Source organism: Rhamphochromis longiceps, linkage group LG7, assembly GCF_057381845.1.
Source record: "Rhamphochromis longiceps isolate RC_006_pf linkage group LG7, R_longiceps_female_GT1.1, whole genome shotgun sequence".
In the NCBI taxonomy this organism is placed as follows: domain Eukaryota; kingdom Metazoa; phylum Chordata; class Actinopteri; order Cichliformes; family Cichlidae; genus Rhamphochromis; species Rhamphochromis longiceps.
This window is the reverse complement of record NC_140563.1, coordinates 14,544,318-14,567,347: the sequence shown is the minus strand read 5'-3', so window position 1 is coordinate 14,567,347 and position 23,030 is coordinate 14,544,318. Positions and strand designations below refer to the sequence as shown.

At 45.7% G+C, this 23,030-nt stretch overlaps 1 protein-coding gene across 2 annotated transcripts; it reads left to right on the top strand.

The window, feature by feature from the left end:
• The first annotated feature begins 73 nt into the window (after nucleotides 1-73).
• Nucleotides 74-21,393, top strand: slc25a22a (solute carrier family 25 member 22a). 2 transcript variants are annotated; one of them, XM_085412359.1, is made up of 11 exons: nucleotides 74-151; nucleotides 13,546-13,723; nucleotides 13,826-13,951; nucleotides 14,067-14,122; nucleotides 15,067-15,157; nucleotides 15,775-15,829; nucleotides 16,510-16,570; nucleotides 16,775-16,919; nucleotides 17,007-17,161; nucleotides 17,247-17,322; nucleotides 17,439-21,393. In XM_085412359.1, the coding sequence occupies exons 2-11, from the start codon at nucleotides 13,704-13,706 to the stop codon at nucleotides 17,590-17,592; spliced, it is 939 nt and encodes a 312-aa protein (XP_085268485.1). In that variant the 5' UTR covers nucleotides 74-151; nucleotides 13,546-13,703; the 3' UTR covers nucleotides 17,593-21,393. The 2 variants fall into 2 exon arrangements, with proteins under 2 accessions (XP_085268485.1, XP_085268484.1); XM_085412358.1 differs by having other exon boundaries at nucleotides 91-258.
• The last annotated feature ends 1,637 nt before the right edge of the window (nucleotides 21,394-23,030 follow it).

The window sequence follows — 23,030 nt, the reverse complement described above, 5'->3', positions numbered from 1 at the left end:
CACTAGAGGCCCCCATTTTTAAAATCCTCTTTTCTGTTTTTTTTTTCTATTTCACTCCATCGCTTTCCCTCCCTCCCTCCCTCCCTGCCCGCCTGCCTTCACTCCCACCTCCTCTACCTCCCTCCGCCGGACTGAACCGCTAGTAACGCCGGTAGGTAAACCACTGTGGGTTTCTCAGCTGAAGATACAGAGAGTAAAGGCTTTGATTTCATACCGCAGCACCACCGAGGAGACAGCGGAAGCGGCTCTGTGTGTCTGGTATGTACATAACGGGATGCAGGCAGAGCCTTGCGCTTCTCACCGTCTGGTATCTGACTCACAAAATGTGCCTGTTTGCCTAGAGCCGTTGAAATCTCACCTGGGAATAGGGTAAAAGGCGGCACGTTGAGCTTAAATGTGTAAAACGGCACAGGAGAGATGGGGTATTAGCTTGCTTGAATGTGAGTTTGTCGCGTATTCATGGTCAGTAAATAATTTTCCGTTATGTGGTAAGCCGAGGATTTTGGGTTTTTTTGTTATCCTGTGCTGGTTTTAAAGATGTTTAGTTCATAGCCGGGCCTATTGCAGACTAACGTTATGTCTGGCCCACCGTTATGAAACAGCGGAATAACCGTTACACCGGTGGTCGGTAATATGCCTTCTCATATTTGGCCCACAAACCGCGCACACAGGTGCAACCGGGGTACGTGCAGTGCTGCAGACAAATGATGGGGTTTGTTTAAATTTTAATGCCTTGAACGCAAATATTAGCTTCTTTGATATTTGGTTATTACGGTAGAAACGGGTCAGAGTCCGTCTTCTGCCGGCTTCTCCTCCATAGTGACGGTGTTATCATGTGGGCTGGGATTGTAGTAGTGAACCCATTTAAACCCACCTACCCTTTTTTTAACTGGCAGAGAAAAGTAAAAGCTGCTCCTCTTTGACTCTGACAAGGCACACGTTGCATCTGGTTAAACGCTAACTTAGGACCACTTCTAGAAAGATCCAGCATTTTAAAGAATCTGCAAAATTAGGTAATGGCATTATTGCTGAAAAGGATACATAACGGAGGCCATTCCCATAGTACCCACTCACTTTACTGTGACTCCTCGCTCTTCCGTCTGGGGCCCCAAACTCCCTTCAGTGCACACATAAGGTAACATTTAGCTGCTGAGTGTGCTGACATGTACATGAAAAACCAGCACGTTTTTCAGATGAACAGCATTTGTAGTGGAGAAGTAGTCCAAACAAAGCATCTTTACTGCTTGAAATAATTCATGAGGTGAGCCACTCTTGAGTATAGGGTGTCATTCCTGTGCTTTCCACTGGATCTATCACACCTGTATGACTGTGATACTCATGACTTGGCATTACATTCATTCAGAAAACTGCAAGTTTTCAGCCTTCCCTGAAAGTACGCTAAAATGTCTAGGCAAGGACCGATAAATATCACTAATGTATGTGCACCGAATGGAGAATGAAGTGTAGTGGTACTGATGGTGGGGGACAGTACTGTAAATTGTAAGCAGATACTTTAAAGCTGAATCTGGACCAACAATAGCATGATTATTCCTTTATCGAGGTTGTAGGAAAGGTGAGATGTAAGCAGAACTGAAGAGACGGGAGAGAAAAGCTCCGTGTGACTGGAAACTGGGCCACAAGGGAGACAGTTGGTGCCAGAGGAGGGACTAAACAACGGCATTCGTTGGCAAAGAAGCGGGTATTTTTTGCAGCCTGAAACCTGTGGACTCTTGGTTCCCATCTCCAGCAGGTGTTTCCAACAATGCATGCTCTGTGTGTCAGTTTTAATGGCCCCAAAGAGCACTGCCACTGACAGAGATGATTTGTGCCAAGATCACAACTCCCACCCCTCCTTTTTGTAAATGGAGATTGCGAGAGAGCTTTCATAAGTAGGCATTAGATTTATAATCCCGATGCAGTAGGGAAGAGGGAGTAGCAATCAGATTTATCTGTGACACCACAAATTTCATCCCTTGTTTCTGCACTTTTGTCCAAAAATAGCCAAAATACAAGCAGCTGATGCTTCATGGTGAAAACAGTAGATGTTGCTTTTAGTGTAGTAAGGAAATTTAAACTCGGTCATCAAATATGCTCTAATATCTATATAGAAGTCAGCCGAATGATAATATGTTGAAGCAGCTTTGCAGTAAACTTAACCGAATTCATAAATTAAAAATGAGGAAAATCTTGTCCCTGGAAGAAACTGGACAGATTGAGTTTATATTAGGTGTGACCTCTGTGCTCTTGCAGCTCAGAAAAGTACTCGACATCTGATAGAGAATTGCAGAAATCCCCTTGTCCCCCTCCTCTCTCCTTGGATGCCTCAGAGTGTGCATCTGATTCATCAGATCATTTCTTGTGAGACAGATGGATCGGTAACAACAGCCTGCGCTGAGCTAATGACGATGGCCTGTTTGACTTTCGTGCGTTTCTGTCTTTTCATCCAACCATAGTCACGTTAGCTGAGCACTTACTACCACTGCACTTTGTCATTGTTGCTGCTTACTTCCTTTTATGCTTCATGCTCAGTCAGCAAGACCTCTATCCTGCTGCCACTTGGGAGAGGAGAAGTAGCCCAGGCTCTGTGGCAGATGAGGGAATTATGCTTGTAGCTGATTTAAATGATAGGAATATCATTTGCATTCTACTTATCTGACATTACTAATGTCACTTGCATAATGATCCAATGTCTTTTCTGTGCTTGCTGCATTATTATTTGAAATATTTGTATTAGATTAAAAAAAAAGGCTTCAGTATGGCACACCTTTGTTAGGATTACGTGGATGGAAGCACTAAATTTCACACATATTTCTTAGGTAGGTTGTTCCCATGTTCTTGTTTCTCTATGGCAGCATTTTTTGTCCCGTTCCTGAAGTGAGAATAGGGGTCAGAAACTCAACTGTTATCTGTCTCAGTCTGAGCCTTGACTCTCTTCGAGGCTGTTAATCAGAAACGTCTAGCGGGTGGTTTTATGGGGCCGGCTTAAGTTGTTCAGCTCAAGGTTCTGCTTGAGTTGCATAATCATGTATTGTTTACTTATGAGTGCTTATCAGTTTCAGTAGTCCAAACTCAAAATATGACCTTAGTGTGAACACTCTGTGCGAGTGTGTGTGTGTGTCAGAGAGATGCTTCGAGTCACTTTTACTTGGCTGATTTGATTAAGTTTTCACTTTTGTCTCATTTTTTGCTTTTAAGTTGTTTTCCAGAAGACCTTAGAACTGAAGAAGCTTCTCGGATGAGAGGTGAAACGTCTTCAAGTAACTTAAAGAAGTCCAGAAGCTTTTCTTTGCAAGCTCCTTTGACTTTTCCAGAAGTAATTCACTTCCTTGATCGATAAATCAACATCGTGCCTGCCTATAAAAGATTTTGTTGGCCGCCAAAGAGGAAACCCTGGATTGTAAATGTCTTTTGTTTTTTTAAGTGGGGTTTCATTTACTCAAGCTTAAAATGTAGTTTTGTTTTTCAAATGGCAAATGTTGGAAAATGTTGCTGTGAAGTAAGGTAACACAGACGCTTAGCTTGAACTGTATGTGGATTAAAAGTTCTTGTGTGTACAATGAGCATGAAAAATCCCTGGTTATGTGAACTACAAATGAGGCACCGCTTTGTTATTTTCCGCTTATGCTGTGCAAAGAACAGCATAAGAAGTATGAGCAGTGTCTCTTGCTGTGAACACTGCACACTGGTCCTAGTTGTTTCCACACAGACTCCAATTGTCATGACAAGACAGCGCAGCCACGCTATGGCTAGGGGTCAGATGGATGCTGGAGCAGACATAGCTGTGGCGTGTGGCTGAAGTGAAGTCGACAAAAAAAGCTGCAGGCAGTGTAGAGAAGGAGGAAGATGTCAGTTTCGTGGCTTTCATTTAATATTCAGTCCTGTTACTAACCAAATGTATAGCCACTTTTAAATTCAGCTTATATCCCCACTGCTGGCCGTAGCGTTAATATGCCTATGTTCGCGAGGAAGTCAGCGAGAGAAAAACAAAAGGAGCATGCAGCACAGTGGAAATGTGGGCGCAGTGTCGCTGCTCGGCGAGAAAACAGTTAAAGGAAGATGAGCGATGGAGGTGGGTTGTGAAGTTGCCTGTGTTTGGCTCCAAGGAGCAGTGAGGACAACGCCCAGGCAACAGACACCAGAGACAGCTCGCTGACCTGCTCTAAACCAATTCCCCCCCCCCTTTCTTCCCTCTTCCACCTCTGGAGCAGCTAGCAGGGGCCTCAAGTCCACATCCAAACTAAACACACCAGACTGCAGCTGCATTCGTGCCCTCTGTAAACCGAAACATCACCTCGTGCTGCGAAATGTCTCTGAAAGCGGATCCGAGGAATTAGTGATATTGGTGTTGTGCAACTGTAAGCATTTGTACTTCACTAAGAAGCCCACAAGTCAGCAAAGATCTGAGACGGAAAAGCTGCGTTTGAGAGTCGTGACTCGTGACTGAGGGAAGTGATGGGGGAGGGTTGGTGAGAGGGAGAGAGCAGGAGAGGGAGAGAAGGCAGCGGAGTGCACATGTAGAGGCAGGTTGTGATTGGTGGATGAAGGGGGAGGAGAGAATGAAAGGGGAAATGGGAAGCATCCTTTTAAACTGAAGGCATTCTGTACCAAAAATAGGGTGCATCTTATCCACTGCAGACATATTTTATCTAGGTTTTTTTTTTTTTTCATAATTACTGTTTTAGCCTGCAGAGGGTTGAGCTTCCTCTATAGCACCTCAGGTTGACAATGAAAGCATGGAAAGCATGGAAAGGCATGAAAACATGAACATTCAAGGACACGCATGCTGCACAGATGTTTGGCTGGTGACAGAGTTGTTTAGCAGTTAGTAATCAGTCTGCATTAATGGCTAAAGCTCTCTCAAATCTACATTTACATTTATGGGATTAGTCTTGCTTTTTCATAACATGTTGATAGTTTTAAGTATTAATGGCACACATTGATTTATTGTCTTTCATCATGTAAAACGAAACACATTTAAGTTTGTCCAGTGTGAAAGAGTTTGTCAACAGGACCTTCTTATGGCAATATAGCTATCAAAGTTGAGGAGACATTTTATCAAACCTCCACTTTTACCAAAGACCTACATTGCTGTGCTAAAGTCTCGAGCCACCCCTCAGGAAATTGGAAATAGATGCAATGGTTTGTGCGGCACAAATGGAAAAACAGTATATTAGGCAAAAACAATTCTAATGAGCCTGAAAGACAATATTTGAGACAAGCAAATCTATTCTTTAATGTAACCTGAACTCAGTCAAGCTTTTTCGTAATGTATTTAAGTAGACTTCAGGAATAGTTCTCCAGGCTTCCTGAAGGACATTCAGAGCTCTTCTTTGGATGTTGGCTGCTTTTGTTACAATCTCAGTTAAAATGATCCCACACTGCTACGATAATGTTGAAGTCCAGACTCTGGGGAGGCCAGTTAATGACTGATAGTGGTTCATTGTGTGTTTTCTACCCAGTTGTGCTTTTACTCCATTGTGATGCTAATTGTGTTCGATCAAAATCTGTCACTATTTTTCTGTATTAATAATTGTATAATTACCCAACACCACTGGCTGAAATGCAGTCCTGAACTATGACAGAGCCTCCACCATGTTTTATAGATGACTGTAGACGCTCTCTGCACCAACTCTCCTAACTTCCTCTGTACATTTTGATGATGATTTGAACAAAAATTGTAAATATGGATTCATCACACCATAAGACCTGTTGCTACTAATTTTCAGTCCAGATCTTGAGTCATTTTGTCATGTTCGCCCTGTTTTCCTTCCATAAGAAGGCCTTGTTAACAGCCACCATTTCTTATGAGGCTTCAGTGATGCTTAGATCAGCTGAAGTGTCACGGCTGCCGAGGCGAGCCGTGTGGAATAAATGAGGATCCAAGCGCAGGCAGTCGTAGAGGAGTGAAGGTGATTTATTGAACACAAAAGAATGTGGACAAACAGCAAACGGGGCTCGAACTGAACTAAACTGGGAAACAACTAAACTACAGAGCACAAACCTGAATGAAAACGAGCAGAGGAGGATGACGATGAACAGCAGGGAGAAGACATGGTGGATACACAGACTGACACTGAGTAATACAGACGAACCGGCAACAGGCAGGAGAACACACAGGGCTTAAATACACACACACACCAGTAATCGGGATGAGAGACAGGAGGGCAACACAGCTGGGAGGAATCTGGGCTGACGGGACAGGGGAAACGTAAACTGATCACACTCACATACGACACGGACCTTCACAATAAAACAGGAAACTCAGATACATGGAACCAGACAAGACATTGAACTAAACAGACAGATTCACAAACAGATGGGGAGACACCATAGACAGACAGGTACAGACGCAGACTTAGAGGCAGATCGAAAATAACAGAACTTAAACAATCATCATCTAGAAAATGATAAACTAAAAGCGCTGGGTCACCGACCCAGGACCATGACAGTACCCCCCCCTCAAGGGCTGGCACCAGACAGCCCAGCAGAAACGAAAAAACGGACCAACACAAAACAGAAAACAACCCGACCAGGGCGGGCGGAGGGGGCCCAGGACGGAGGGACAGAGTCCAAAAAAGGCCCAGATGGTCAAGTTCAGGAGGCCGACCATGCGAATGGCAACGGGGCAGGTCCGGATGCCGGCCGCGCAGTAGGCAGTGGCGTGGAAACAGTTCTGGGGGCCGACCGTGCGGACGGCAACGGCGGCGTGGAAACAAGTCCGGGGGCCGACCGTGCGGGCGGCAACGGCGGCGTGGAAACAAGTCCGGGGGCCGACCGTGCGGAAGGCAGTGGCGGCGTCCAGGAGGGCGTCCACGGTGGCGGAGATGCCCAACAAGCGGCCTGGCAGATGACCGACGATGTGGAGGTGGTAGTAGGGGACCTGAAGGCTGCGTGGCCCCTGCAGCCCCAGGCGAGGCGGAAGCTGGACCAGGCGAGGCGGAAGCTGAGGCTGAAGCTGAAGAGGAGGCCACTGCAGGTGATGCTGGAGCCGGACCAGGCGAGGATGATGAAGACGAGGATGCTGGAGCCGGACCAGGCGAGGCGGATGAAGACGAGGATGCTGGAGCCGGACCAGGCGAGGAGGATGAAGACGAGGATGCTGGAGCCGGACCAGGCGAGGCGGATGAAGACGAGGATGCTGGAGCCGGACCAGGCGAGGCGGATGAAGACGAGGATGCTGGAGCCGGACCAGGCGAGGCGGATGAAGACGGCGGTGAGGATGCTGGAGCCGGACCAGACGAGGCGGTGATGAGACTGCAGCTGGTGATGAGACTGCAGCTGGTGATGAGACTGCAGCTGGTGGCTGGACGGGCTCCTCGGGCCCCCCGGCTGACGAGGCAGGACGCTGGACGGGCTCCTCCGGCCCCCCAGCAAAAACAGTCACAGAACCAGCGGGCACTGGAGCCCCTGGCAGGAACGCAACAGGACCAGCAGGCGCACGGGCCTCTGGCAGGAACGCAACAGGACCAGCAGGCGCACGGGCCTCTGGCAGGGACAGAACAGGACCAGCAGGCGCACGGGCCTCTGGCAGGGACAGAACAGGACCAGCAGGCGCACGGGCCTCTGGCAAACACATAGCGGCCTGCAGCTGCGCAGAGCATTGACCCTGCTCAGGCAGCGACAGCCGGGTGCAGTCCTCAGCTGGCTTCTTAAACTCCAGGGGTCCAGAGTCTGATGGGGGCTGAAACCCAGCCTCTGGGAAGGCCCTGGAGTGCATCTCAGTCTCAGAACTGGCCAGCCTTTGAGGAATGTTGACATTATCATTAGGTTTGACGCTCTGCTTAGAACAAACGGATGAAACCCAGTTCCTTTTAGATTGATTTGACTGGGCTTGTTGTACCGGAGTAGCAAGTGACACAGGGTGCAGGGCTAGTGGCTGCTGAACAGGAGGCTGAACTGAGGGTGACTGAAACAATGGTTGGGATGACGGCGGTGGTGGAATTGGAGACTGAGCTTGAGGCCGGGCGGCTAACTGAGCTGGAGGCCGGGCGGCTAACTGAGCTGGAGGCCGGGCGGCTAACTGAGCTGGAGGCCGGGCGGCTAACTGAGCTGGAGGCCGGGCGGCTAACTGAGCATCCGGTTGCAGTTCAAAAGAATAAACAGTCCTGGTATTATCAGAGCTGGTGTTAATTGTCTCTGGGATATATGCCACAGCAGACCCTGGGTTAGCTGACATGGGTTTAACAGGTTCAGAAGAACAACAGCCCTTTGCTTTCGCTGAAGTCTTAAAAATGCCAACCTGGGAGAGATCAGTTATCACGAAGGTAGGTAAGCTTTGTGAATTAGCTCCCACTGACACACCCCGAACAACCCCAGAAGAAAAAGTCTTACAGTTCAGATTGGAGCCGTTATCCTTTTTACTCACCACAGTCGGCCGCTCTGATATCCTGGGGTCCGACTGTGGTGAGGGGCGTCGACGGCGTGAGTGCCGTTTCCCATTTGAAGGCTGGACCGACGGGCCGGGCAGGACACTCTCCGTCGGGTCAGGGAGTGAAGCATGAGTTGCAGAGTGGGTGGTAGCAGGGGGGAGAAGATGAAGCTCGTTCAGAACGAAATTCTGTGTGAGCGGGTGAAGTGAGCTGAGCAACCAGGGGAGACCAGAAACTAAGCGCTGTAGCCGAACAGCTATGCCTTGGCGGAATTCTCTCCCCTCATGCTCGAGCCATAAGTTAATTAATCTGTCCACCGAGTAAATAATGTCCTCCCGGAGCTCCTCGGGCGGGTTGACTGCTGCTGGGTCCATAGTGGCCGGTTCGTACTGTCACGGCTGTGTGAGCGGGTGAAGTGAGCTGAGCAACCAGGGGAGACCAGAAACTAAGCGCTGTAGCCGAACAGCTATGCCTTGGCGGAACACAAAAGAATGTGGACAAACAGCAAACGGGGCTCGAACTGAACTAAACTGGGAAACAACTAAACTACAGAGCACAAACCTGAATGAAAACAAGCAGAGGAGGATGACGATGAACAGCAGGGAGAAGACATGGTGGATACACTGAGTAATACAGACGAACCGGCAACAGGCAGGAGAACACACAGGGCTTAAATACACACACCAGTAATCAGGGGATGAGAGACAGGAGGGCAACACAGCTGGGAGGAATCTGGGCTGACGGGACAGGGGAAACGTAAACTGATCACACTCACATACGACACGGACCTTCACAATAAAACAGGAAACTCAGATACATGAGTATCTGACAAGACATTGACATTGACAAGACATTGAACTAAACAGACAGATTCACAAACAGATGGGGAGACACCATAGACAGACAGGTACAGACGCAGACTTAGAGGCAGATCGAAAATAACAGAACTTAAACAATCATCATCTAGAAAATGATAAACTAAAAGCGCTGGGTCACCGACCCAGGACCATGACATGAAGGGCCAGATGCATGCCACATGTCCTCTGTCAGGTCTTTGCTGGATTTATTTCTAGTTCTTAAGGACATACCTTTTAGATACTGTTCATCAGAATCAGAATCAGAATCGTGTTTATTGGCCAAGTATATGTGCAGACACATACAGGGAATTTGGTTCCGGTAGATGGTGGCTCTCAAGCACAGCAATGTAAATCTCACACACACAAGTGTCTATATATACACATTACACATACATACACAAAGCTATGTAAACCAACTATAAATAACGAATCTAAACTTATATACATAAAATACAGAAAGGAATGAGGTGGAATGAATACTACAAAATGTACATAAGGTGCAGTTGCAGTCTGGCAGTGGGAGCAGTGTGACAGGTCAACTGTTAAGAAGGGAGATGGCGAGGGGAAAGAAACTGTTCCTGTTTCGGGTGGTCCTGGTCTGCAGGCTTCTGTACCGTCTGCCAGAGGGCAGCAGATCAAAAAGTCTGTGTGCAGGGTGTGAGGGGTCTGTGATGATTTTCCCTGCCCGTTTCCTGGTTCTTGAGAGGTACAGATCCTGGATGGAGGGCAGGGGGGCGCTGATGATCCTTTCTGCTGCCCGTACAGTCCGCTGCAGTCTGCTCCTGTCCTGTTTAGTGGCTGCTCCATACCAGACTGTGATGGAGGAGCACAGGACAGACTCAATGACCGCAGTGTAGAACTGGATCAGCAGCTCCTGTGGGAGACTGTACTTCCCCAGTTGTCTCAGGAAGTACATCCTCTGCTGGGTCTTTTTGAGGATGGAGTTGATGTTGGTCTCCCACTTCAGGTCCTGGGAGATGGTTGTACCCAGGAACTTGAAGGTCTTCACAGTTGACACAGGGCTGTCTGATATGGTGAGGGGGAGCAGAGTTGAGGGATGTCTCCTGAAGTCCACTGTCATCTCTACAGTCTTAAGAGTGTTCAGCTCCAGATTGTGCTGACTGCACCAGAGTACCAGCCGCTCAACTTCCTGCCGGTATGCAGACTCATCACCATCTTGAATGAGGCCAATGACAGTGGTGTCATCTGCAAACTTTAGGAGTTTGACAGCCGAGTTATTGGAGGTGCAGTCGTTAGTGTAGAGGGAGAACAGTAGTGTAACTTCTGTAACTTCTGTCGGTGCTGTGCTTTTTTGGAAATCGAATTTCCCAGAGGAACCCACCCGAGGGATTAATAAAGTTCTATCTATCTATCTATCTATCTATCTATCTATCTATCTATCTATCTATCTATCTATCTATCTATCTATCTATCTATCTATCTATCTATCTATCTATCTATCTATCTATCTATCTAGTGGTGAGAGGACACATCCTTGAGGGGCACCAATACTGAGGGACCGGGTTTCAGAGGTGATCTCCCCCAGCCTCACTTGTTGCTTTCTGTCTGTCAGGAAGCTGGTGATCCACTGACAGGTAGCTGGTGACACGCTGAGCTGGGAGAGTTTGGAGGAAAGAAGTTCAGGCACAATGGTGTTAAAAGCCGAACTAAAGTCCACAAACAGGACCCTGGCATAACTCCCGGGCGGTCAAGGTGTTGCAGGATGTAATGCAGCCCCATGTTCACTGCATCATCCACCGACCTTTTTGCCCGGTAGGCAAACTGCAGAGGGTCCAGCTGGTGGCCTGCAATGTCTTTCAGATGGGCTAACACCAGTCGTTCAAAGGATTTCATGACCACAGACGTCAAGGCGACAGGTCTGTAGTCATTCAGTCCTGTGATGGTGGGTTTCTTGGGAACAGGGATGATGGTGGAGCATTTGAAGCAGGAGGGAACTTCACACAGCTCCAGGGATCTGTTGAAGATGCGAGTAAAGATGGGAGCCAGCTGTTCAGCACAGGTTTTGAGGCAGGAGGGTGAGACGCCATCTGGTCCGGGGGCTTTCCTGGGCTTCTGTTTCTGGAATAGTCGGCTCACATCCTGAGTGTGTATTCTTAGTTTCAGGGAGGAGGAAAGGGGGGTGAGAGGTGTGGTGGAGGTCGTTGAGTCTGGATTGGAGAGGGTGGTGGTGGTCGTTGAGTCTGGATTGGGGAGGGGCAGGGTGAAGGGGGGAGAGGTGGAAGGTGTGTTGGGGGTCAATGTCTGAAGCAATGTCCCTGGGGAGGGGAGGGTGGGGCGTGGGAGTCTGTCCGTCTCAAACCTGCAATAGAAAGTGTTTAACTCGTTGGCCAGGTCTTTGTTTGCTTCAATAGTGGGTGGGGGGCGTCTGTAGCTGGTGATTTCCTGCAGGCCCCTCCACACTGACGCAGGGTCGTTGGCTGAGAGCCGTTCTTCCAGCTTCTGGGAGTAGATCCTTTTAGCTGCTTTGATCTCCTTGGTCAGTGTGTTCCTGGCTTGCTTGTACAGGACCCTGTCACCACTTCTGAAGGCGTCCTCCTTGGCCTTACGAAGATGTTGGAGTTTAGGAGTGAACCATGGTTTATTGTTGTTGTATGTGCAAAAGGTCTTTGTTGGCACACACACGTCTTCACAGAAACTGATGTATGATGTCACAGTGTCCGTGAGCTCATCTAGGTTCTCAGATGCAGCTTCAAAAACAGTCCAATCAGTGGAGTCAAAACAGTCCTGCAGTTCCTGCTTTGCTGCGTTAGTCCACTTCTTCACAGTTTTGACTACAGGCTTGGCACGTTTGAGTTTTTGCCTATAAACTGGAATAAGATGGACCATGCAGTGATCAGAATGTCCCAAAGCTGCCCGGGGCACAGAGCGATAGGCATCTTTTAGAGTGGTGTAGCAGTGATCCAGTATGATGTTGTCCCTGGTGGGGCAGTCTATATGCTGTCTGTATTTAGGGAGTTCGTAGTTTAGGTTTGCTCTGTTAAAATCCCCAAGAATAATTGTAAAGGAATCCGGGAATTTCCTCTCCAGGGTAGTAATCTGGTCAGCCAGTTCGCACAGTGCGTTGTTCGCGTTGGCCTGTGGAGGGATGTAAACTCCGGCCAGCATGAAGGAAGAAAACTCCCGCGGTGAATAAAAAGGTTTACAGTTGATGAAAAAACTTTCCAAGTGTGAGCTGCAGTGTTTCTGTAACACTGTGACATCAGTACACCAACCTTCATTAATGTAGAAGCAGACTCCACCACCCTTTGTTTTCCCTGAGAGCTCTGTTTCGCGGTCCGCCCGGTGAAGTTGGAAGCCCGGCAGATTTAAGACAGCGTCTGGGACTCGCTCACTGAGCCAGGTTTCAGTGAAGCAGAGGGCAGCAGAGCGTGCAAAGTCCTTGTTAGTCCGGTTTAAGAGCAGTAATTCGTCGACTTTGTTTGGAAGAGAGCGGAGATTCGCGAGGTGAATGGAGGGGAGTGCCGTGCGGAATCCTCGCCGACGTAGTTTCACCAGCGCACCGGCGCGACTCCCCCGTCCACGTCTTCTCCAGGAGCCACAGAGAGCTGCTGCGCCTCCAACTAAAATCTCCAAAAAACTTTCCGGGTTTGTGAAAAATGGATAAGAACTATAGTGAGATGACTGCCTGATGTTAAGCAGTTGATCTCTGGAGAAAGTGATGTGGTCTGAGTGACCAAAAGCGCAGAAAATAAACAAAAACAAGAAAAGTGCGAGAGAGCGCAGTACCGAGGCTGCCATCCGCGGCGCCATCTTGGAAATAATTCATCTGCTGTAGATAGCTTTTTTTAGGCCTGCATCTTCTTCTTTCTTTCCCCACTTGAGATGTGCTTTTTTAAAAAGTTTACCTGGGTTAGAGTGGAAATATTTATGCTCGTCTGTGAACTGTGGGATATACAGAGCATAATGAAGTATCCACAGACACCAGGACTGTAGAGTGTCACCGCCCATCTTTCACCAAAGCTTAAAAACCCATTTTTTGGTATATTGACTTTCCATTGCAGGCATTTACATAATTTTCATCTCATTTTTGAAAGCACTAAACAAACAGAATAACCTTAATAGGAAGGTTTGCAAAACCTATGGCAGATTTTTAGTTTCAATGCATTTAATATAAGTTGCTTTGAGCAGAAGCATGCATATATATTTATACTTGTTGCCGTAACTTGCTACCAAAGCAAGTCCATGTTGTAATATTTGTAGAGGTGACATTGCTTCATGGTAACCTTTGAAATTTTTCTCATTCGGGCGACTTCATGACAGTGTTAGATGGGAATGGTTCTTTTTCTGTTTCTTTACAGATATCCCCTAGCTTGACCTGACAACAGCTGGAACAAGTCAAGTGGACAGAAGATAGTCCCGCTACATAATCCCACCCGGACAGCCGAACACTACTCTTAACAACAAACCAGCCGGTTAGCAGACGCATTAAACTTTGACCAGTCAGGGCTTCAGATAAATGGCTGACAAGCAGATCAGGTAAGGTTACAGAGGTTTGGAGCTGTGGCTTTGTTTTTAATCTAGTGACCATCCACATTTGATATTTTTGTCTTTGTGTTTATGGTTGTTACCTTCATCCAGTTTGCCTGCCAAATTGATCAATGGGGGGATCGCTGGCCTAATCGGAGTGACCTGTGTGTTTCCCATTGACCTGGCCAAGACTCGGCTCCAAAACCAGCAAAATGGATCTCGCCTTTACACTAGCATGTATGACTTTCTTTTCTTTTTCCAGCTTTAATCCACAGTAGCCTTGTGTAGTGTCACTCAGCCTATCAGGCAGCTCTTCAACTGACATACCACAACTGTTGTGCTTGTGTTACAGGTCAGATTGCCTTATTAAGACCATTCGGTCAGAGGGATATTTTGGGATGTACAGAGGTAAAGTGAAGATTTTTGACTTTGTATGTGATTAATGTGCAAACTCATTTAAATATAAGATAATCATTTTTCTAACCTGTGTAGGCTTGTGTGCTTGAAGCACCTCCTGTTATGCGCGTATCAAGTCTGTTTGGTGTTCACTTAAACAATGTTTTAATAGTTGATGCTTTTTAGTGTAGTTGGCAGGGACATGGATATCTGCACAGAGCACAGAGCCTCACATTCACCCTCTGATGATGAAATTTATGTCACTCAGACCTAAGTGTATCTTTGCATTCTGCAGATGTGGAAAGTCTAACATGAGATAACATGGGGAGTGGTGGTTTTTCATGTGTCTTTTTTAAGACACAGTTTTAAGAAACATAGATTTCCCTTTATTAGTTTTTACGTAGTTTTTTTTATTGCTCCAAGAATATAAATCCCATGTGGCAAAATAAGAACGACACAACAACCAATGACAGTCACACACATGAGTGAATAACAGTCACTCTTACAAAGGACAAAGGGAAACTGAGGCTATAGATACACACATGAGGTAATCAGGGAAGTGGAAACACTAGGGTAACAAGAAACGGCTAAAACTAATTAAGACAATAACAAAGGAAGTCAAACCTACAACAAGGCACAAGAGGAAATAACTAAGAAGGGAGTCACCTGACAGAGATGAAGATTTAAAAAGTTACAGGAGGATGCTGGGAACGCTAGACTAAACAAGATCAAAATATAAACACTTTTAAATACCAGTGGAAACCAGGTTACAGTAGTAACATGTACTAAAGGCTAAACATACAGCCATTACAATAATCAAGAAAAACCTGGTACACAAAGTTAAACAACAACAAAACTCACAAACTGTAGAGAAAAAAGAGACTACTTAAATACTTATTTTTTTCTTCTTCTTCTTTGTGTCTTACTTTCCTTCTCTGCCATTCTTATCCTCTCAGGAGCTGCCGTGAACTTAACGCTAGTCACACCGGAGAAAGCCATCAAATTAGCTGCAAACGACTTCTTCAGGCATCACTTCTCCAAGGATGGGTGAGAAATGAAAGTGCTGACAGGCAGATTGACACTTGCCCACTCCTCTAATTCCCACTGTAATTAACTGGCGTGTTTACTAGCATATAACCTGACATGTTAGCTGTCTTTAGTGTCACCAAGGCTCCAGCTAATCCCCCATTTTCTGTCATCTTCTCAGAGGCACCGAGCACTTCACGCTGGCTTGTTAACTGTTTGGTTTCTAAATACAGAGTTACATGTACGTGTGAAATATAATTGGCACACAGTGGAATCACATTACATGCGCCAAAAACCGATCACAGTGCGCTGCTGAATAAAAAAGTACCTGTTATCCACCATGAGCACTGTCTGTGCAGACAACCCTGGAGCTCTCTGGGGCATCCGTCTCCATCGCTATGGAGACAAACATGTAGGCTGATGAATGATTGACTTGTCTGGCCCACCTGCTCGCCTTGTGAATTATTAATCTGCCCTTGTGCTTGACATGTTGATATGGAAGACAAAGATTAGCATCACCAGCACTAGTGGTTACAACTCCTTTTTCGAGGACTGTGGAAATGATGTTGTCTGGCTCTCACACTGTCAGTCTAGTGTCTGCTTTAATCTGATCGCGCTTTTACCTTTTGCTTCTCCAGAAAGATTACTCTGTTCAAAGAGATGTTGGCCGGTTGCGGTGCAGGTACATGCCAGGTGAGTGAGTGAGGCGCTTCTTTAATTGCATCCTCCTGTTCTCCATCTGGAACACCCAGCTTTAACACTGCCAGTGTCAGATCACATCCAAACTACTGGACCTCATTTGTCTCTGCCTACAGCTGGAATTAACCACAGCCACCTTTAAATGAGAGGTGGTAGTCATAAAACATACTTGGGAGTTTCTCACTGCAGATAGTGTTATCTGTGATCTGAATGTGACCTGTAATATTCCTTTTTAGTGAATGATTTCTAATCACTGAGATGCTGTCCCGTTAGCGGGCTATACTCTGGCAGCTAGACGTGAGTGCTCAGATAAGACTCTGTGAGAGTGCTCAGCCATGTGCGCTGAGTGAGTGAGTCAGAAGGAAATGCCTGTTGTCAGTGAGGCCAAAGGCTTCAAGCCCGAGGAATGTGATTAGATTAAGTGTAGCAGACCTTGGATTAAGATTGCAGCTGAGAACATGACCATCTCACCCTTAATCCAGTTAACTAGTTACTACTGTGTGGATTAGAGAGGAAAACAAGAGTTGGCATTTAACTAATGGATGAAATTAGATTTACACTGCACTTGTTTTGTTCCCCCCTCCACTCTATTAATCAGTCGTTTCAGATTAATTTGTTCACAGTCTGTAAATGTTGACAGTTTATGTGAAACCTTTATTTTGCTCTAATTGTAGGTTATTGTCACAACTCCTATGGAGATGTTGAAAATTCAGCTCCAAGATGCTGGGCGGATTGGTAAGAGGAGATCTAATCTAGCAAATACTGCGTTGTTTGTGACATTGTGTAGTAACAGTGGCCTCATGTGGTCACGTCAGAGATGACAACAGTTTTATCTTATTGTCTTTTTTTCTGTTACAAATCCAAAATGTTTGTTCATGTATACCTGCTCTTAGCATCGAGTGCTTGAACTTTTCTTTTAATGTTCCCTGCAATTTGTAGCTGCTCAAAGGAAGCTGATGCCAGAGACAGTGGCAGCAGGTACCGTGGAGACGAAATCCCCGACAGCCATGCAGATAACCAGACAGTTACTGAGGGAAAAGGGCATTGCTGGGCTGTATAAAGGCCTTGGTGCCACGCTGCTCAGGTAAAACAGATTTGGCAACTGTACTTTTGTAGTTTTAGTGAATTTCTCAGAACTTACTGTCATGGTTTTATTTCTCTGACTTTATAGGGATGTTCCATTCTCTATTATCTATTTCCCCCTTTTCGCCAACTTGAATAACTTTGGAAAAAGAGGCGCAGAGGGCCCTGCTCCTTTCTATGTTTCGTTTATATCAGGCTGCGTTGCGGGAAGCACAGCAGCTGTGGCTGTAAACCCCGTTGATGGTGAGCAGTGGCACTGAGAACACTGTTTCTGCAGTCTTTGCACTGATGTTTGATGTTATACTCACCTGAACTCACTGTGTTGCAGTTATAAAGACTAGACTGCAGTCGCTGACCCGAGGGAACACAGAAGACACGTACGCTGGAGTGACTGACTGCATCAGGTGACCTAATTATGCTTTTACAGCACATGCAAAGTGCTATGTACAGTCACCCGCCATGTCTGCCGGTGCTGGATGTGTTTTTGGGTTAATCCTATGTTTTCCTGTTTGTTCCCCAGGAAAATCATGCGTAACGAGGGTCCATCAGCCTTCCTGAAGGGAGCCTACTGTCGAGCCTTGGTTATCGCTCCTCTGTTTGGCATCGCCCAGGTGGTCTACTTCCTGGGCGTGGGTGAATTTATCCTCAGCTTCTTGCCTAAAAAAGACAAATAAGGAGCACCTCCTTTCTGCCTTTCCCTCCCATAATGCATTACACCAACTTCGCGAAGATTCATCCCATACCGAGAGAAGTTTGTGATGGGTCCGAGCGTGACCATTAGTACAGATTGTTTTTTTGTGTTGAATGTGTTCAAATCATTCAGGAGGGAGCCTTAGTTTGCCAAGCTGCCTATGGCGGCACAAAAAAAAATCCAGTTGGCAGGTTTAGCCAGCTCTCTGGAAATAAAGCCACAAATATCAGCTTGTTTTAAGTTTGAAAAAGAATATCACTTTATAATTACAACATTGTACTTATCTTTTTGAATATGATTGTTAAAGTTTTAAAGCAGATGTACTGCCCTCGGTTGCTGCAGTTCTGCCACCCTACAGTACCAAATTTTAGTCTTTAAGTGACAGATGAAATCTTACCAGTTGGTTTGAAACTATAAATTATAAATGATGATGATCAGATTAAAAATAAATGCACATTCCTTACTTAGGCAAGTAGAAGAATATTAGTCCTGTAAAACAAAAAAAAACAAATCAAAAACACAACCTTCCCTTAACCTTATGTCTTAAAAGGTAACACACAACGAGTTACAGTAACACAGGCCTCTGTTTCAGACAAAGACCGAGGCAACTTGTTGATGTGATACCAGCACAATCGCTATGATCTTTCCATAGGAGCCACATCCCTTCCTGTAAGTGGTTGTAATGAACCCAGCCATTCAGCTCTGAGCACACTTTGATTGCCATGGCTTTTTAAGTAGATCAGGTTCCATCTGATGCGTTGCACTACCACAATGGTTCAACTGTTGGCCCCCCTCCACTACGACTATAGCTTTGTTTCGTGGATGCACACTGGACTGAAGCACCAGTGTGAGAATCGGTGCTCAACTACAAACTACATGCGTAAACTTTGTTTGAACTTTGACGGAATCACAAAACAGCTGCGCCCTCACGCCTTTTTATGGGTCAAGCGTATCGCACTCCTGCCCACACCCCAATCACTGATGTCACAGCGGGGGTTTAGTTAGCCTTTGTCAGGCGACCGAAAACACCTGCTGTGACATCACTGATTGGATTGCGACCTAAAGTGCAGCAAGCAGTTTTCTGCCACGCGTGATGCACGGTGGATTCAGACGGACAGCATTGCTGTGAACACTAAATGAGCTGAAAGTAATTCTAATGGAAAGCCAGATTATTAGTAATTATTGATGCTAACAAACGGTCAGACCTCACCTCCTGAGATTTATGAATACAGTCATCCATTGTGGAGCCAGCAAGTCCAGAGCATTTCATCCTCACATCAGATACAGACCAAATTATTTTTGTTTACAGATGAGTTCATATTCAGTTTGAATTCTTTATCCAAACTTGAATTCAATGGCAGGACCCAAAGAGCTAAAAATCCTTTGGATATCAAAAAATCACACTAATGCGTTCTCAGTGCAGTCGATGATTTTTTTTTAACCAAACATCTGTTTATTTGCTTTAGAGGGTTTTGTTTGCTTTAAGCTGCGAGGGAAAGCAGCCCTGTTGTATCTCGTTTATGCATCACGACACTGAAGCGCTGCCATTGGTTTATCTCACCGGAGATCAAGGTGACTTTGAAGTGTATTATTCCAATCACATTCCCTCCTTGTTCCCACCGTTCAAGCAGCTCGTCAACTGCACTGTTGCACTGTAGATACACGATGCAACTTTTCAGTGTATTTAATTTGTGGGAGTGAGCTTTATTTATCGATATTCCTTTCTGTGGGCAGTATAGCACTATGTATTTGTGTGTTGTTTTTCTTTTCCTGTGTCAAAGTGTCCACCTTAACTATATTGTAAACATGCAGATGATATGAACTTGACGTTTTAGGATTTATTGTTTGTTTTGTAAATGATGGCTTTTTTGCACACCTACCTCTCCAGCTCCCCTGTCAATTCATGTTGTGGTGATTTTTATGTTTTATGATGATGTGGACATATCGAATGAAGGAATATTAACGCTGGACACATCATATGAACTTAAATGCAACATTTTAATGAGATTTTTTTCTTAAATGTTTGCAGTGGGAAACATTAGTGTCGTTTTCTTTTTTTTCTTTCTTTTTTTTCTTTTTGGAGGGGAGGGGGAGGCATTTCTGCCTATTGCCTATTGCTATTGTTTAAGTGTGGGTCAGCCTGTTTCATCAGCTAGGACCAAATGAAGCATCGGTGATAGAGGGAAGTGTCTTTTGTTTTAAGTTAACGACTCGCAGAAATGCTTAAAGAGTTCTAAAAATTAAATGTGAAAGCCGACAGAGACCTGCTGGCATCGGACGGTAAAGAAAATCTGTCTGTTTTGAATGGTGCTTCTTTCATGAGGTGGCTGCAATATGACAGTGGCTGCACTAACGACCAAGGCCACACTGACTGAATCACTTCGAGCTAATCTCAGCGTTATCAATGTCTTAACTGAAAGCCATAGGTCAGTGAGGGACATCATCTGGCACCTCCAGCCATGTCGGCAGATAATAAGATGGCCCGTCTGCTCACGTGAGCTTGGCTTCATAAAGTACCGCTGTAATTTTTCTTTTTGTTTTTCTTTTCCACATTCCAAGTTCATTTCGTATTTGCTGTTATTGTCATCACAATGCCTACGTTTGTCTCATCCAGATTTCCTTTAAAAGCCCACCCCTCCCTCGTTGCTCTCGGATCGTTCTCATCTGTTTTTTTGCCCGAACTTTGAACACACTGCGCAAGTCAATTTTCTTTAAACCCTGCTGTGAATTTAAACTGACCTTGTGCATTAGGTTTTTTGTGTGTATGTGCGTGCGTGTCTGACGGTGTAGTGGTGTAGTTGATGTGTAGTTGTTAGTGTGACACCGCGGTATTTTTCTCTTGATTCTCTTGATTGTCGGTCCAGTGCCCTCCCCCCTCCCGTTCTTTCTATCTGTTGCCCTCCTCTGCCATCCAATCTGTCCAGCATCTGTCGCCAGGGTGCGGGCTAACACAGAGGAGCTTTTAAAACACCAAATGTACGACCCGGAGTGTATACAATCAAAGAAAGCACAAAGGATCATTAGGCACAAGAGACCCGCTTTGGATACTCGAAATCTTGGAAATCCATCTGCTGCTTTTGCAGACGTGATTTAAAAGTCTTGATTTATTTCTTTGCAGAAGTCTTGAATGAAATGAACATGCTAGCTTATGTATGTCTGTAAAACTGGATCCATAGGGCTGAGACAACAGGTCGTTATAAGAGACCCAACGTGATGGTGTTCACTACGTCAGCCGTCACCAGTTATCCACAAATGTATATCTCGTACATATTCTAAACGAATCTAATATAAGAATGTAATGTAGGTGAGATGTATTATGAATATAGTGAAGAGTTTATTACGTTTTAATCTAAAGATTTGTGCTTTACACATTCACCGAGAAATTTCACGAACCAGCTCACTGATATGCAATAAGTAAAGCCACACACACACACAGACACTCAGTAGGAAAAAAGTAAACGCTGAACACCATCTGTCAGTCACAGGAAACACAGTGTATGAATAATGCAGCTGGGGGGACCTTGGAGGCCTTTTGGGGGGTCTGAGCTCATTTCACGGCCTCTGTTCTCTTCCTCCAAGAGGAATTGTGCATTATAGCACTTTAGAAATCGAGGACCCCCCACCCCCGCTGTCCACCTACAAAGTCTCTCTATGACATAGAAGGTGTTTATGAATATGTGGTGAATGACACGGTTGTCTTAGACATGGTTTACAATGCAATGGAAAATAAATAAATTGTGTTCCCTGTCACAATTCGCTGTTAAATAAACTCACTGTCCTGAAATCTCCTGTTGTGGTTGTCTGTGTGCTGAGTGTCACACTTTTTCCAACTCTCATTATTGTGGTCCGGCGGTCGTCCGAGAGAACACAGAAGAACTGACACAGCGTTTTTTTTTTTTTTTTTTCACGTGTAATAGTGCTGTGAAGACTAAACAGTAGGGCTATGTTTTGAAGACTACAAGGATGACATTGTGGCTCCTCGGGGCACGGGTGCAGCTGTGACTGCTGTTATGGTTTTTGCCCGATGAAGCCACCAGGTGTCAGTGTGGGGTCGCAGTAGAGCTGTGGTCCTCTAGTGGGAGTGGGAAGAGAGCAGAACAGCGCCTTATACTACAGGTGTATGCTAAGCTGGGGTGGTGTGGTAGAAGATCACGCGCTCCCATCTCACTCACTGTTTCAGCTTTCTTTTGTTAGTCTCTTACAGCTGTGGCAGACCTTATAGGCAGCTGAGCCTCTTTTACCTGAGCTCTTTGTGGTTGCACTCGCTGAATAAGGTCTATGTGTTTAGAACTTGCATGATAGGAATAAGTGCATTTTCTTGTGCAATTTAGCCTAATGTTTGGGGTTTAGGATTCCTGCTTGTGTCAGCAGAACATATTCATTATTAATCCCTTGCTGTTTGCAATGAATGTAACATTTTGTTCATGGCATTAGTTCTCTGGGTGCTATTTTGCAGCAGCCTGCAGCATTATTACATCATAGCACTTTCATACAGCCCTGCATGCACACCACACACACCCCGCTCTCTCTTTTTCTGTATGTCTTTGTCTTTGATCTTATTTAGGCAGAGTTAGATTTCACATTGAAAGCTGTTCCTCTCTGAGAGACTCCTTTCCTATCCACTCCAGTGTTTACACGCACAGCAGATTAGCTGAAGGCTCATTTTACCACAATGACAACACTTTGAAATACAGAAATAAGCACCAGCTGCTGTTCTTTTCCTCACTCGAGTCCTTTTCATGTGTCATGACTAAAGCTTTCCACCGTGAACTATTATTAGCCTTTCCTGCTTTCTAACAAGAGGATGGGAGAAGGTGGAGGAAGAGGTGGTCTAAGTTGGGCTTAATGGGAAAGGATGATGAAGGAAAGAGGAAATCAGAGGTGGAGACAGCAGAGGACCATCTACAGAAGGAGCAGAGAGCCGGAGGAAGGGAGGGGATGACGGTGATGTGTATATAGGTCACTAAATCAATGGGAATCAGGTTTTTGAAGGGGAGAGAAGGGGGTATTTATAGATACCAGTGGAGACAGATGCATCAGTGACAGGCACAATGCTGCTGGGAGCACAGGGGCGGGGGGTGGTGGCTGCGGCGTGGGGCAGGGGGTGCGAATAGACTGTGGTCAAATTAGCCTGTGGAGAATTCTCCTAACAAATGGCAAAAAGATTCTCAGGTCGTGAACAAATAGCACGAAGCGCAGTGGAAAACAAAATATAATCAAATGGAAATCACTGCAGGACGTTCTGAGCAAATGACCTTCGCAGCTCTATTGACAAAACGCAGGCAAACAGTTAGTTGAGGTATTGCAAATGCACACAGCATTTGCATCTACAGTACAGCTCTTCTCATATCCTATTGAATTTCTAATCTGTGATATCAGAGGGCCACGTGACGGAATAGAATATTAGCTTTCTATTTTGCA